Source organism: Thalia democratica, chromosome 4, assembly GCF_965202585.1.
Source record: "Thalia democratica chromosome 4, ktThaDemo2.hap1.1, whole genome shotgun sequence".
NCBI lineage: Eukaryota > Metazoa > Chordata > Thaliacea > Salpida > Salpidae > Thalia > Thalia democratica.
In genome coordinates this window covers 51035036-51051438 of record NC_139168.1, presented here as the reverse complement: position 1 = coordinate 51051438, position 16403 = coordinate 51035036, and the positions used below count along the sequence as shown (strand labels likewise).

The 16403-nt window shown below is 26.4% G+C and overlaps 1 protein-coding gene across 1 annotated transcript; it reads left to right on the top strand.

Moving 5' to 3' along the window:
- Positions 1 to 1447: 1447 nt before the first annotated feature.
- LOC145833989 (NADH dehydrogenase [ubiquinone] 1 alpha subcomplex subunit 5-like) lies at positions 1448 to 8632 on the top strand. Its single transcript, XM_082941286.1, has 2 exons — positions 1448 to 1637; positions 8116 to 8632. Exons 1-2 carry the CDS (start codon positions 1473 to 1475, stop codon positions 8290 to 8292), a joined length of 342 nt encoding a protein of 113 aa, XP_082797412.1. The 5' UTR covers positions 1448 to 1472; the 3' UTR covers positions 8293 to 8632.
- Positions 8633 to 16403: the final 7771 nt, after the last annotated feature.

Below are 16403 nucleotides of genomic sequence, written 5' to 3'. Positions count from 1 at the left end.
CTCTGACTTTGTACCCTGATATCTCAAAAACTAATTTGAATTTTACAAAATGGTAAAACTGTTAGCTAAGTTAAAGATCTGTAAAATAAGATCAACATGTAAAAAAATGCTTCCCCCTTTTTACCTTAATATACATGACAATTAATTATACAATTTTTTATACTAAAAAAAAAGTAAAATAATTAGTTCTATATTATTAATATTTATTTATAATGATGTTTTAATATTTCTTGTTAAATCAATTATTAAATGCAGTTAAAAAGTTATTTAATGAAAAGCTACAAATAAATTTGTTCAACAAAATACTTAGTGTGATTAAATAAGTACATTTTTAAAAGTTAAGATTACATTGGAAAGTACTAATTTGTGCATTAATGAAAATTATTCAATAAGTACCAATTTGATATCTTACAAAATCCAAGAATAGCCCAAGCAAGATGAAAAGTATTTTAACAGAAACTTTAGATCAATAGAAGCAGGAAAAACCCATATGTTTCTACTGTGAATAAAAACTCATAAATACACCATGTCTTTTTAACTTTTTTAATTTAGCGGAAAAATTAGTATAGTATTTTATATAAGGGACAAATATGGAATATATCAAAAAACAGAACTTTGACCTAAACAATCAACTTATAATTAAGTCTTAGTGTGCCATATCAACATGCACGCAAGCCACAGAATTACCTTTTGCGGCCGCATCCCATTAAAAATGAAAAAGTGCATGCGGCTAGTGTTGCCGGCCCTTGCTATAAAATTATATATTAATAAAAACCATTAATTTTTGTAGATTCTTATAAAGTGCCTATTTTTCTTATAAGCTCTTTTTTTTCCACATAGTTTTGATTAAAGTACACCCTTATAAAACAATATATAAATATCTTATGTAAAACATATATAATCAACTGTATAAACTTTTTTTTCGTCTAAAAAGAATTTTTTGAATGTTGGTTCTTAAAAAGTGTTTTAATTACCTTTTATTTTTACTTAATCCTTAAGAAAAAATATTCTGAATACTACTTTAATACTTACAATACAGACTTAAACTATTATTTTTTTTTTTGGAAAACGAGATTTGTATAATTTAAAACTGTATGTTTAGTGTGTCAATATTGTTGTTTCTATAATATTTTACTTTAAAACTTAGTTTTACAGCAAGTTTTATAAATATTCTTAACTGTTTTTATTCTAATATTTCTATCCTAAATTTATATTGGTGAAGAATAAGCTATTCTAAATTAAAATGTTATCATAGACTTGTTTACATTTGAATCCTTATGACTTTACTATTTTCAACCAATTTTCATAATACATTGAAATTATTTTTTAGCAGTCCTTATCTGATGAGTAGCTTAACAAATATATAACTTTTATAACTTTCAATAAATGTGAATTATGTACTAATATTTTAATAATAGTTACTAGCAAGACAATTTATTTTAGTTTTTAAAAGTTATTTATGAGTTTATCAAATGGCAAGTAAAGTTACTACAGGACTAGTAGGCCTTAAGGCCTTGAAACAACCACGTAGAGATTTGCTTCTCATTTATGATAATATTCTTAAAGTTTTACAAGATATACCTGCCTCAGCTGCATACAGAAAATATACTGAACACCATGTTAATGAAAGGGTAAAGGTATATGTTTTTGTTTCTTAGTTTTCATTATTGCTACTAGTTCTTAGTGACTGTCAGCATAATGTTTTTCAGTTGAATATTTGTTAAGAGTTTAAAGAGTTATTTTAAGCTAGTATATATATATATAGATTTTAAAGTTTTTGAAAAAAAGATTTTTAAAGTTTTATGACATAAGTTACATTCTTACTTTTATATAACTTGAACTTTGCTAAAAATTACCATACTTATTGAATTTTTGTTACTAATTGTTTATGTGTTTAAAGATGTTTATTAAAAATATACACTAAAAATATTTATATTTTAAGTCAGCATTTATTATAAAACTATACTGTTGTTTTTGAATGCATCCTAAATTTATATATTTTAACATAGTTTTTTTACTCTTTTATAAAGCCTTACAGTTTGTTTTTTACTTCCAAATGAGTGTTTGTAGTAAATAGATCTTTCACATAAATACACTTATTGCATGTTTATTTCTTGTGTATGCTAATATTTCAGACTATGTAGAAAAGTTCATATTTTATAAGCAGCAAAATTTCGTAAGTTAATAAAGTACTTGAGTACAAGAGTATTTATTTTTTGTTTTAATTTTTTTTTTCAGAAATACTGTGGCCTGCAAATTTTTTCAGTATTTCATGCTTGTTTCTCATTTGAAACTTTTAATGTACTTTAGTTTTTGTGATTTTAATTAGTCTTATAAGTTTATCACGTCATAACGTTTGTAAACTTTGTAGAACTTCTTATTCATTTTAACTTTTTGATATTTCTGAAAATAGTTTATTGGTAAAGCATTAAGCTGAATCGTACAAAATCTGTCACAAAGAATTTTTAAATTATTAACTTATATCTTTTTCGAAAAAAGTTCACTTTTGGTCATAAAACTTGAGTTTTTATTTTGTTATTTACTAATACTTTTCTAAAAACTGCAAGTAACAAGTTTTATGTATTTATCCCAAAAAATGTAGTGGGAAATAGATTTTTAATGACACTTTTTTTCAGTTTTTTCCTCTTATAAGGAACCTATCGTACTCTCTGACTCTAACTAGCTAAATCTCAAAAAATAGTTTAAATTTTTAAAAGCAACATATAGCTTAGTTCAGGGCTGCTACCAGGTCAGGACTCGGGAAAAACTAAAAAAATGACAAAATTTAGGAAAAAATGGGGGTTTTACAAAAAAAGTTGGGAAACTTGATAAAAATTTTAAAAATTGTCAGATTTTTTCAGTTCAAATATACAAAGTTCCTTATTTTTTAAAGCTTTTAAATGGTAAAATATTAATTAAAAGTGCTTTTAAATCACACTAAAATTGCAAAATTTTCCAAAAAATTACTTGATTTCCAATGCCTTCATCTGGTAAGAATTGATAAAATATCCTTTATAAAACTGCAAAATATTTCTAGTTTCAATAACATATTAAACAACTACCTTACTTGAACAAGCAGTTTTTGTATGCTTTTTAGTATTTATGATTTTAGCATTTATGTTAAGAAATTCTAAAATATTGTTTCTATTTTCAGACAAGTTGTGTTTAAAAGTATATTAAAAGTACTAGTATTTTGCTGATAGAGCTGTATATTCCAATTACATCAATCATACACAGATGGTTCAAGTAATGTAATGGAAGTTAGATGATTGAATTCAGCAAAAAAAAAACTGTTGTTTTAACCTGTAAAAAAATAAGATTGAAAGCTTTGTATAGTTTCAAGTGTTTGGTTATGTAATTTAGAATCAGTTTTAATTAAGAGTTTGATGAAGAAAAGTCAGGAGAATTTTGGTAAAAAGTTAGGAAAAGTCAGGAAACTTTTTCAGCTTGATCTGTGGCAACCCTGTTAGTTACAACTCTACATTTTAAGATCAAATTGTAAAAAAGTGATTATCCCTTAACTCGCCCCTATGCCTTTAAATAACTTTTTTTTTTCAAATATATTATCAATAATATTAAATATAAATATATTATCAAAAATATTTACACATAAATTAAACTAAAATGAGCTATACAATTGTACATTATTTATTATTCACTATATTCTATCTTTAAAAAAGTTGGCGGTAAGCATTGAAAGCAATTAGTTAAACTTTTTTTTTTGTTTTTCTATGATCTTATTTAAGAATAAATACTATAACTGTGATTTGTAGAAGAAGTTCAATATATTTTTTATTTTTTATATTTGTCCAAGATTTATTTATATTAACGATTTAATTGAGTGAATCATTATTTATAATTTTTTGTATATCAATATTGAAAAATAATATTACAGTTTAAGGCAACTTAATTATACTTGTTCTTAATACACAATACTTCTTTTAAGTAATTGAGTTTATAAAGATTATTTAATTTTTATTATTATTGTAAGTTTATTGTCATACGAAGGACCCAGGCATCAAAACCTAGGCCACTTATACAAAAAGACATACAAAAAAAAGACAAAAATAAACCAAAATTGTACATTAAAAATGAAAAAAAACAGAGTTTAACTAATTAAAGTTTAAAATTAACATAAAAACACAAAAATTATAACACAAAATTTATAATTCCGGTGCTTCCGAAAAGAGAACAACAATATCCTACTCCAACTTCACCCGAACAAATGGTTTCACTCCAAAACTGGTATCACTTTCATTCGAACAACTGGCTTCACATTATTTGAACAACTGGTTCAGCCTTCATTTGAGTAACTGGTTTAACTTTTGTCCATACAACTTGTTTCACTTTTATTCGTATAACTAGAACCGCTTTTATCTGAACAACGTGTTTCACTTTTGTTAGGAGAGCCTATTTCATATTTACTTTCAAATCTTTAATACTCAGATAACTCAGCGTTTGTTGGACTTTCGTAGTAGCTGATAAATGTTGAGAACACTGACTATAAACAAAACTTAAAAACCCAAGGCCCCAAGCGCTTTAACAGGCCAATTAACTATGTATGTAAAAATTTTTTAGAATGTTTATATCTGTAGATTTAAAACTTTTTAAAACTTGAAAAGAAATAGTTGATGCAATTTGATAAACGTAATTGATATAATGGTTCCATTTTAGGTTTTCAGCAATAGAAATTTCCAGATCTTTAAACACTTTAGTTGAAGGTAACCTTATGTTGTTTATTCTAAATTCAGAAGTGATACTAGATGCATTTTTTTGAATGTTTAGAACCTGACATTTACTAGGATTTAAAACTAATTTTCTTTCTTTTAGCCAATGATAAATTTTATCCAAAGATTTTTGTAGAATTGTGTTAGGCTGGCTAAAAATTTTTGTATCGTCTGCAAAGAGATTTATGTTGCTATCATCATCTACTTCTAAAGCTATATCATTGATATAAATTATAAATAAAAGTGGGCCAATAACCCCTCCTTGAGGCACTCCACTGAAAACAGGTAAAGACTCTGAAAAAGTGTTACCAATAACTACTTTTTGAGTTCTGTTTTCAAGAAACTTTTTGAACCAGCTAACTAAACTTTTATGAATTTTGTATTGAGTTAAAGTCTTTATTAGTTTAAAATGGGATACAGAGTCAAAAGCCTTATGAATGTCTATGTAAATAACTTTAGTTAACTTATTGCTTAGAAATGAAACCAACCATGAGTGTAAGCAATTCAACAGTTGATAACTAGGTGATCGATTAGGTAGAAAACCAAACTGTTTATGTGAAATTAGCTTATTTAAAAAAGATGATCAAGTATTTTTAGAGAAATTATATGTTCGAAAATTCTACAAAATCTGCTTGTCAAAGAAATGGGTCTGTAGTTTAAAAGGTTGTACTTACTACCTTTTTTCTGCACTGGTATGACATATGAGACTTTCCACTGGTTTGGTACAGAGGATGTAGCTAGTGAACAATTAAAAATTAGTGAAATTGAAGAATTAGGGAATAAATAGTACGTTTAATAAAATATGAAGGAATGTTTTCAGGCGTTCTGATTATTTTATCTTGTAAATGATTAACAGACTTAATTATTTCATCATTGCTTATGAAGAAGTTTTTCATTTCCAAACACTTTTTACTAACAAGTTTAAAATTTTTGTCATCACAATCTTTAATAAATACCTTTTGAAAGGACTTGTTAAAAAAAGAGGCTTTATCAAGTTCTGATATTATTGGAAAATTATTTTTATTAATTAATACAGGTAAAGAAGGTGTTAACTTGAGCTTTGATTTTGCATAGCTGTAGAATATTTTTGAGTTTGTGTTTTGGCAAAAACGTTTTTCATGTTCTATATTGAACACTTTCACTGCTTTTTCATATTTTTTTGATACAGTTTTGTATTTTTGTATCATCTGCTTATCTAACTTACATTGTTTGTAGAGTTTTAGTTTTTCTCTTAACAGCTTTTTTATATCAGAAGGATATGTTTTCATTTTTCTGTCTTGTTTAATTAAAGGCACAAGTTGTTTGATTGAAAAGTTTATTGTTTTGATAAATTTATCATAAAACATTTGTAGATTTTTTGAGTTGTTAAAAAGAATTTTCCAATTTATTTCTGATAAAAATTTATTAATATTCTCAAAATTTGCTCTACGAAAATCTGAATAGAGTGATTTAGGATATGGTTTTTTACTTTTGTGAACACTTATCCCAAACAAAATAACATTGTGATCATTTATATTTGTTAAAGGTGAATCAACCAAATGAAACTTAACTCTATCTAATGCCATATAATTACAAAGCAGTAAATCGAGGATATTACCGTTCTTATGGGTAGGTGAGTCAATAAGTTGTGTAAGGAGATTATCTGAACAATATTTAATAAAACATTTGTGACAGTCATTGTAGGTTGTGCTTGGGATATTCCAGTCTATATTTGGCAAATTAAAGTCACCTAAAATGTAAAAAGGAGACTGTTTTGGAATAAGGTTTCTGATTAAGTCGATCATGTTTGAAACAACAGCTAGAGATTTAGAGGAACTTGGAGGGATGTAGTCACATAAAAATCTCAATTTGAGTCCTTTAAGAATCAAATCAAAACATAAAAATTCAAAACCATCAGATGAAACAAAATTAGTTTTTACTTCAATTAATTTTAAAAAGTTTTTAAATATAACAGCAACGCCTCCTCCCCTGCCTATTCTGTCATTACGGATTATATTATACCCTAGAGGACAAAAATTTGAATCAATAACATTTGAATTTAACCATGTTTCAGTTAAAAAAAATAAATCTAAATTTTGTGTACACATATAACATTCAATGAAGCTTATTTTGTTTAAAATAGATTTTATATTCGTATATGAAACATTTAAAAATAAATCTCTACTAGAGGTTAAACTATTAGAAAAAACAGTGCCTGAGGCCTTAGTATTTATTAAAGATTAAACTAGATGATTTTAGGTGCATGTCAGTGTTGAAGCTTGACTTATTAGGCCCAGAGATCCTGGGCGTTAAACCGAAAGGGCAGCTGAGTACTTTCAACTATTTTGTTTTGTTTTATAACGTATCTTATGTTCAAATTTTTACTTTCAGCTTCTGCTTGTTTATGTTTTAGTTTAAATCTCAATTTTCTAAAATGTTCCATCTCTGATTCTTCTGTTCTATCAATATTAATGTAGATACTAAATTGTTTTCCCAGATGCTGTATTTTAAGGTTTCTTAGACTCAATAGTCGTTTTCTGCTAGATTGTGTCACTAGTTTCAAAATTATTAGTCTCGTTTTATTGCAGTTGTATTTACCAATACGGTATAATGTATTTAATTCAGTTTCAGCTATCTTGTTGGAACCTAGAGAACTTTGTATTTTATTGAGGTCATTTTTTGCATTTTCTACCGTATAAACTGATGTATTGCTAATTTTTTCGGGAATATTTAATACTATGACATTTAAAGCTTTTTTTTCTATCAATTTCCTTTCAGTTTCAGCATTTATTTGATGTGTTACTAGTGACAATTTACTGTCAATGTTACTGATAAAGTCTGGTTGTTTTTGAAAGGAGTTTGTTGATGCTTCTGCATACATTGAAAGTTTCATTTCAAAATTATCAAACTTTTTGCAGAACTCTGTTTTAAGTTTCATAAAACTTTCATTTAGTGAACTGATTTGGTGATCAAGAGACTTTTCTGTAGTTTGTTTCTTGTAAACCTCCTCATGAGTTTTTTGTGTATTCTGGATACTGATTTCAAGTTCCTTGATTTTAGTTTCATACTGACTTTTCAAGTTATGGATTTCTTTTTCCATTGATTGAAATTTTGCATCATTTTTTCTTCCTAGTTGTAGCAAACTTTCCTTTGTTGCTTTACTAACTTTGCAGTTTTCAATGATACTTTTTATTTCCAATTCAGACATATTAATTTACTTAAATATCTTTCTTATTGAATATATTATGGATAACAAAAACTAGAGTTATTTTAGCTCTTTATTTTTTAGAACTAGTACTAGTTTTAGAACTTTTACTTAACAATTTACTTTAAACTAAAATAAAATATTTTTTACCAGGTTTAAAGCGTTTTTAAACATAGTTATAAAGTAACTGAAAAATAATTTCAGGTTTTAAAAAGTGAACCGGACGTTGCCAAAGTTGAGAGTATTTTCAATAGCGGGCAGATTGAGGAAGTTGCAGAACAGGCCAAGAGGGAATACAAACTTGCTCGTAATATGAGACAGTGGAAACCTTGGGAGGGAAAAGTAACTCAATCACCAGAAGGACAATGGACATGGCCCTAAACTATATAAAGATATGATTACTTAAGAAATAAATAACTATTTTTTCTAGTCATTCAGTAGCACTTCTTAAACAATAAAAAAATCTTGTTAATTATTAATTTTTACTTATGAAGGCTATAAACATTTAGTTTATCATTTAAGGTTTGTAAAGACCAGAATTATCTATTAGTGCTTTAAACACAAAAAAAAAGTTTTATATTATTTAGAAAATTTTTACTTTTAATTTTACATTGAGAAATAGTTAAAAAACAATAAATTTTGTTTTATTAACAATGAAGAAATTTCAATTTGTAACTGTCTCAAGCTATAACTAATAGTAATAAAATTATGAATATATGTATTTTAAAAGATTGTTAACTTTATTTTAGTTTTTAACAAAGTTTAATTGGCTATAATTGTGTTATTAAATAAATAAAAAAATAAATAAATAGCTTACTTAGATATGAATAACAGTTTTGGTTCTCATAAAAAAGTAATCTAAAAGGTATAAAAAAAATAAGTCCAGTAACCTGTCACTTATGTACGCAATTTGAACACTGCGCCAAAGTGCGTTCCTGAAAAATTTTGCTTTTTAGTTTTCTACATAAAGCCTAATACAGAATTGTCATAATGCTAATAGTTGTTATGCCAATTGAGCACTGAAACGTATAAACTTTTTTCTATTTTAAGTTGTTAATTACACGTTCAAGTAAATAAAGCAATGCATTTTCATATGTATAGCCTAATACATGTTCATTTTAATTAATACCGCTTTTTTACACACTTAATACATTTATCTTTCAATCACGGGGTATGTAAATGTCAATTGCAAAGTTCTTTATTTCTATTGATATCGCTTTTTTACGCACTTTACATTTTACAATAATGTTTCAATCATGGGTTATGTACATCTAAATTGCACTGTTCATTATTTTCGTTTATATAGATTTTAATATATTTTATGTTTTTGTCACGCGCAGGGTTGCCACAAGGTCAGGAAATCAGGAAAACTCGGGAAAAAATAAAAAAATGATAAAAGTCAGGAAAAAATATATTAGGGGGGTGTTTTTGATAAAAAAGTCTGTAAAAGCCAAGAAATTTTACAAAATGTAAATAAAAAGTCAGATTATGTCAGTTTAAGTTTACAAAATTCCTTATTTTCCAAAGCTTTTAAGCTTATAAGTAGTTCATTATAATAGAAATCCTTTAAAGTCAGACTAAAATTGCAAAGTTTTCCTAGAAGTTTACAAAGTTATTTAATTTACAATGCCTCATCTGGTAGAAATTAATAAAATATCCTTTAAAAAACTGCAAAATTTTTCTAGAGTACTGAACAACTACCCTACTTAAACAAGCATTTTTTTAAGCGTTTTAGTATTGATGATCTGTAGTAAGGACAGTTCTATAGTGAAACCGTGATATATACACAAAAGTTTATCTGGCATAATTTTAGAATCAAAGTGTTTTTTGTTTAGGTGAATAATTGAGGCAACAAAATTTGAGGTAAAATAAACAAGTGCAAAAAGAAAAGGAATGAAGCCCACAAATTCTGGCTATATTTAGAGAAAAGATTCTCTTCAATAAGTGTACGGGCAGCAGATGAGAACGATTTAGATAAAATAAGGCAAATGGTTTTAACTGCCATGAAAATGAAGCGTGATGCAGACCAGATGAAGGAAACCATATCTTCATTAGATGAATAAATTGAAGTGCTAATAAAGAAACGGGAAAAATAAGTTTTAGTACATATAATAAAAGAAACAGCGTTATTAAGTTCTTTAATATTCTAAGGTTTTAATTGTAAAAGTTCGTTATTAATTTAAGGTTTTAATTGTTACAGTTCCTTATATGGCGTTTCGTTTATTTAGATACAGTTATGTTAGGAAATGCTATAAATTTTTGTCATTTTCAGACAAGCTGTGTTTATAAGTTAATAATACAAGTATTTTGCTGGTAGAGCTGTTTATTGCAAACACATCAATCATACACAGATGATTTAAGTGATGTAATGGAAGTTTGATGATTAAATTCAGCAAAAAAACTGTAGTTTTAACCTGAATTAAAATTAAATTAAAAGCTTTATATATTTTTAAGTGTTAAGTTATACATTTTAGAATAAGTTTAAATTAAGAGTTTGATTTAGAAAAGTCAGGAAAAGTAAAAAGTCAGGAAATTTTTCTCAGCTTGATCTGTGTCAACCATGCATGCGGTATGCAAATTTAAATTGCACTAATCGTTATTTTCGGTAAATAGATATACTGTAAAATGTTTGTTTTAAATATTTGGTTCAAGTACAATTTGTAAGTTCTTAACTTTTTTCTGATATGTTTAATTTTAATTTTCTTAAATTTAATAATGTGTAATTATTTTTAAATATAAGACTGTTGCATTAGTAATTTTAGGTTTTTTTTTAAAGTTCCAAGTAATACAAAAAGCATTTTGAACTTGGCGTTTATCGGCTAAAAAGTACTCTGAGCGGTGGGTAACAGTATAAAACAAAAAAAAAGATACGGTTAGAATATGTGTAAACTGGAAATGATTGAATACTTATAAATAATATTATCTTTTATAACTTAGTTATTAAGGTTCAAACGCCTTCAGGAATTTGCTGCTTAAGTAGGCATTTAATGAGTACACCTTTTTTAGTCCAAAAACGCTGCATCCAAAATACACTTTTTTATTTGAAATTAAAAAAACAAAATTTTAAAGTATTCAATTTTAAAATAAATTAAAGCTAAAAGAACCAGAAAAAGTAATTAACTTACTAATTGTATGTCAAATACTTAAAACAAACATATTAAAGTTTATTGTTTAGCGAAAATAATGAACAGTGTAATTAACATGCCCAATGATTGAAACATAAATGTAAAAAGCGTTTAAAAATCTAAGTTAAATTTAGTTAAACGAATTAGCCTGAATTTTCCTGGTTAGCCTAAGAGACCTGAGATTGCGTTAACCATGATAGATATATATAAACAAAATACAAGGTTTCCAAAAAAAACTGGAATTTGTAGAAAAATCTGAATAAAAACTAGAATTTTGCTAGGTTTTAGTTTTCTAACAATTCTTAATTTTATCATTTTTAGACGTGAAAAAGTGTATAGGTTTTTAATTAACAGTTGATAAGTTATTAGTTAAACTGTTTCTTTAATTAAATTAAGTAAGCAGTATCCGGGGTCAGAACAAAATCCAATTCACTACTATTTCAGACAATTGTACTTTTAAATATCAAATCAAAAAGGCTATAATATAGCTCATAAATAATCTGTCAAGTGAAATACAAACCGAACTACCATACCATTTACAAAGCTTTCATCTATTTATTAGACATTTTCAATAAAATAAACGGCTGTTTAAAAAACAAACAAATTTTAAATATAAACACAAATTATTTAGAAAATTTAAGGCGAAAACTACTTAATATACAAGATTTGGATAAATTCAGCTTTACTCATAAACACAAACAAAAACAAATTTTCTATATTAAAAAACAAAAAGTATTTCACTTAATCCTTGTAATAATAACACTAAGCTTATAAAAATTAAAAAAAGTACAAATTTATATACAATTAAGTTTATATAAAAGTGAATAACTACAAAAAATGCATCATCTTAGAAAAAGTACTTTCTATTTTACCCCTATTAATCACTGTATTGTGTTTAGCTATGTTAAAATTTGATTTGAGTCTATTTATCCAAAAATGTTCTCTATAATCTAATTTCTTAAAACTAGGTTGTTCAAAAAAGCAACTTCGTGTGCGTCATTAAAAATAAGTCTCTTCAAGTTGTTATTATGCCTAAAATGATAGTGTCTAAACAATGCATATTCATCTGATATATATTCAGGATTAAAGTTTGATTTTGATCTGTTCCACTTGAATCTGTGTGCTGTCCTTCTTTTACTGTAGCTATTTTAAATTTGGCCTACATAACTGCTATCACATCTTGTGCATACTGCTACATAAATACCATAACTCTTACAGTTCAGATTTGGTTTCAGTTGTACTGTTTTACCCTGAATGGTTAAAAGTTATTTATCTAACACCAATTTTTTATGATGGCCATGGTTTCCGCAAAGTGCGCCTTTTTTTCACTTTTTGCTGAAAATAGTCTTTGTTTGTTTTTGTTTAGAGATTTGACTATAGTTATTTAGAAGTTTTCTTAGATTTGCTGGTTTTCTAAATGAAATTTTACCTATAGGGAAGAGTTTTGATTCCTCTTTAGTGAATTTTAAGATCTTCTTAAACTGAGAAGACCAATAGTTCTTTTCTTTTTTTTGTAGGTTCTCATTTTTATTTTGCCCACAAATTTTCATAAATTGGTCTTCTATTAATTTTAGGTTGAAATTAGATGTAACACATTTGGTTTGGAGTTTTTTCAAACTCTCAAAATAGTCTTCCTTTCATTTATTCTTTTCATTCTTTTCTCTTCCCCTGTAATAATTCCTTAATTTAACTATTTGCCATTTAAAAAGTAGAATTGATTGCTATAGCTTTTGTAAAATTTCTAGTGTAGAAAAAACTCTTTTCGTTTGCCGTAGTAAATATGTGTTTAACATCTAAAAGAGGTGATGCATTTATTTCACTCTCATTTGACGTTATTGTTGATGTTAAATTTAGATCGTGTTCTTTAAAAGTATTTTTGAGGTTTTCAATTATTTCTATTAGTACTGTATTATTCTCTGATATTATTATTATATCATATGTAAAACGTCTTACCATAAGTGCTTTATATAATTTAGTAGCTTTCATCATTATGTAGTGCAACGAGATATTTGCTATAACAATAGAATTGTTATCACCGGTTATTATTCCTTTCTTTTGTTTAAAATACTTTTCTTGGGACTATAAAATTATTGCGCAAAGCTATTTCTGATAGAATAACTAAATACTTAACCATTGGCGTCTCAAAATCCGAGCACAGTTCCAAAGCCTCAACAAGAGCTTTGGTCTTTAGATCTATTGACAAAGATGGATATAAGTTTACAACACCAACCGTGCTCAAAATGCAATTTTTATCATCAACTAATTTTTTCCAAGAATCTAAATCTTCCAAATAACTATTAAAATCCTAACAATACTCATTTATTCCATTTCTACAATATCGTACACTAATTGGTTCTAATATTAGATTCGGTACAGCTGTCAACCTACTTAGGTATGTATTTCCAGCTGCTTTACATGCCTAAGTAGGTTATTATGATTTTAAAGTAAAACAAAAGTAAATAAATTCGCCTAATGTTTTAACTCCATTGTCTAATTATATCTGTTTAATTTATAAATTAATATGTGGGATTTATTTTAGCTAAAATGGAAACTAATTGACTATAAAGTAGTGTTAGATTAGTCAACAACCATTCAACGTTTGCGCTAGTGGCTAGTCTTACAGCATAGCTTATTGACTGTGTCTGAAAATAAGGTTTGTGAAGATCTTTGTGTCTGAATATTTCATTTATTAAGGTTTAACTTAAAAACGACTTTCTTCGTTCAACTTTAAAAATATTCTAGCTACGTACATGACAAGAACATCTAACTTAAATATAGTTACAACAGCTTACTTTAAGAATCCTTTAAAGCAGAATTATAAAAAGTTGTCAAACAGTTTATTAAATACAACAATATTTCTAAAATAAGAGGAAGTTTAAGTCATTTTTGACTTTAAAGTTACAGTACACAAAAGTTATTTGTTCTTTGTTTTTAAAGTGTATTGTTAACAGAATTAAATAGCTAAAATATACAGCTATAATTAATTATGTGTTTAGAGTTTGGGTTAATTGGGTCTGTGCCTTAGAAAAAGCGGGATATTTTGGCTTTCTTTTAGTCTTCGCAGCATATCTCAGAACATACAAATTATTTTTTACTTTTTTTTTTATATATTCTTCATTAAATTAATCTTAACAATCAGTGTTATTGCTTTTATATGAACTTGATTTTTTTGGGATATTGGCCATTTTTATTTTTTTTAGCTTTAGTTTACATAGTCAAGAATTTTTTTCTTAAGAAAATTTTATTTCCCTTACCAATTGTTTATTTTTTGTTTAATATTTATGAAAAGTAAAGTTGATAATTTTTTATTTGCTACTCAAAATAAGAAAAACTTTTAGATTCTTTTTTGGTTCTTAGTTTGTGTAGCATATTTAAAAAAATGAATAAAATTAGCATTTTTTTAGTGTTTCAAAATAAAAAATCGTGAGTGAATATATATTTTAAAAAGTTTATTATGGTAGAAGATTTTAACTAAAGACCAAAATTAAAAAACCAATAAGGCTAATTTCCCAAAAAGTTTTAAGTTTATATAAAAAGCAAAGACACCGACTACTAAAGTTAATTCATTGAAAAATATTTTTTCTATAACTATTTAAAAAAATTATGTATTTTCGGAGATATGCTACGCAGACTAAAAATAAGCCAATATGTCTCACTTTTACTATGGGCTCTAGCACCGACCCAATAAACCAGAACTCAAAAAAAGTATCATTTATTTTAGCTGTATCATTTAGCTAGTAAATTTTATACAAAATATACTTTAAAAATGAAGACCAAAAACCTGTAGTGTGTTAAAGTTTTCTAGTGAAGAAAAGTGCCTCAAATTTCCCCTTTTTAAGCACAATTGTCGTTTAGTAAGTCTTATATTCAAAAAAAAAAGGTTGATCTACGCAGATTGATATAAAAAATAAACTTATTTATAGGAAAAAAAAAACTATAATAAATTTAAGCAAAATTGATATCAAAAGCATAATTTAAGTAAAACTATATAAACACTGAGTTTTGTTTAAGACAAAATAAATTTAAATATAGGAACAACTTTGTAAAGCTTGTTTTAAAAATAAATATCTGAAAATCAACAAATTTTACCGATTGAGTTAGATATGATCGGACTAGAAATAATCGGGTTTAAAATGATCGGGGTAGATATGATCGGGTTAGAAATGATTTGGCTAGAAATGATCGCGTTAGAAATGATCGGGTTAGAAGTATTCGGGTTAGAAGTGATCGGGTTAGAAATGAACGGGTTAAAAATAATGGGGTTTGAAGGGATCGGGTTTAAGTTTTAGTTTTTTCCAAAATTTTTCTTTAAAAATTTGTACAGTGCTTCTTCGCTTATCAGTTTGTCCGTTTCCTCGCTAATCAGGCCGGTTTTAGTCAAGAAGTAGATTAATATAATTAAACTCAAATCAATGTTAAACTATAGAATGATGTCTAATTTGGTTACTAAGACTAAGCAAGCAATTTTTAGTAATTACACACTTCTTGATGATGTAATTCATTGTTTTTGCGCTCAGTCTGGGTTGACAAAAAATCTGAAGTCTTGAAAAAACCTAGTTTTGACAATTTAGAAAAAAGCCTGGAGTTTGAAAAGTTTTGAAAAAAACTTGGAACTTTAAAATGATTTCCATATATTAAGTAACAAAATTTCTATTAGATACGAAGGATCTATCAAAAAGACAAAAACGTTCATGTATGTTTTTTTTTTCATTGAAAAATACATTTAAAGAAGCTTTACAGTATTTTTTTAATGTTGTTATTCTATTTAAGACAGTTATAAAAATTAAACTTAATTCTTTACTTAAAATGGTCCAAAAAACTAATTATTTAAAATTCTATAAGAAATTCAGAATACTCGAATTTTTTTTACAAAAAACCTTTGGCAACCCTGGCTCAGTATATAAAAAAGTTGTTGAATTGTCTATTTGCAAGCTTTTCTGATTTTGCTAAGAAATTACATAATTTTGACACAGTTAAAACCTCCATTTCTAACTTTTTAAGAAAGAGTTCCCTTCCAATATTAGTTAAACAGTCCACAATATAATTTTCTTCAGTTAAATAATTTTATACTTCAATAAATTTTGTTTCGTTTATTTTCTGTCTTTTTTAGTTGTCTTTTTCATCAAAAAGATAATAAAGTTGCATAATATAAAAGAGGTATTTTATTTGAAAAAACAACGTTTTTTTTATTCGACCAATGACCAATCCGGCCATAGTTAAAAAAAAGCTTTCCCAAGACGACCGGATTAATAAAGAAGTACTGTACACAAAAAACAAAAAAAAAGCTTATCCTAGCTAATTTAAAGCTTCAAAAAAGTTAAAAAATCTGATTTTAATAGAAGTTATAACAGACGAATAAAAGGATTT

Excerpts from the sequence above, each read along its gene's own strand:
- LOC145833989 (XM_082941286.1), top strand. The coding sequence starts at position 1,473 with ATGGCAAGTAAAGTTACTACAGGACTAGTAGGCCTTAAGGCCTTGAAA. Across the intron at positions 1,638-8,115 it reads ATGTTAATGAAAGGGTAAAG|GTTTTAAAAAGTGAACCGGA; the intron begins GTATATGTTTTT and ends AAATAATTTCAG.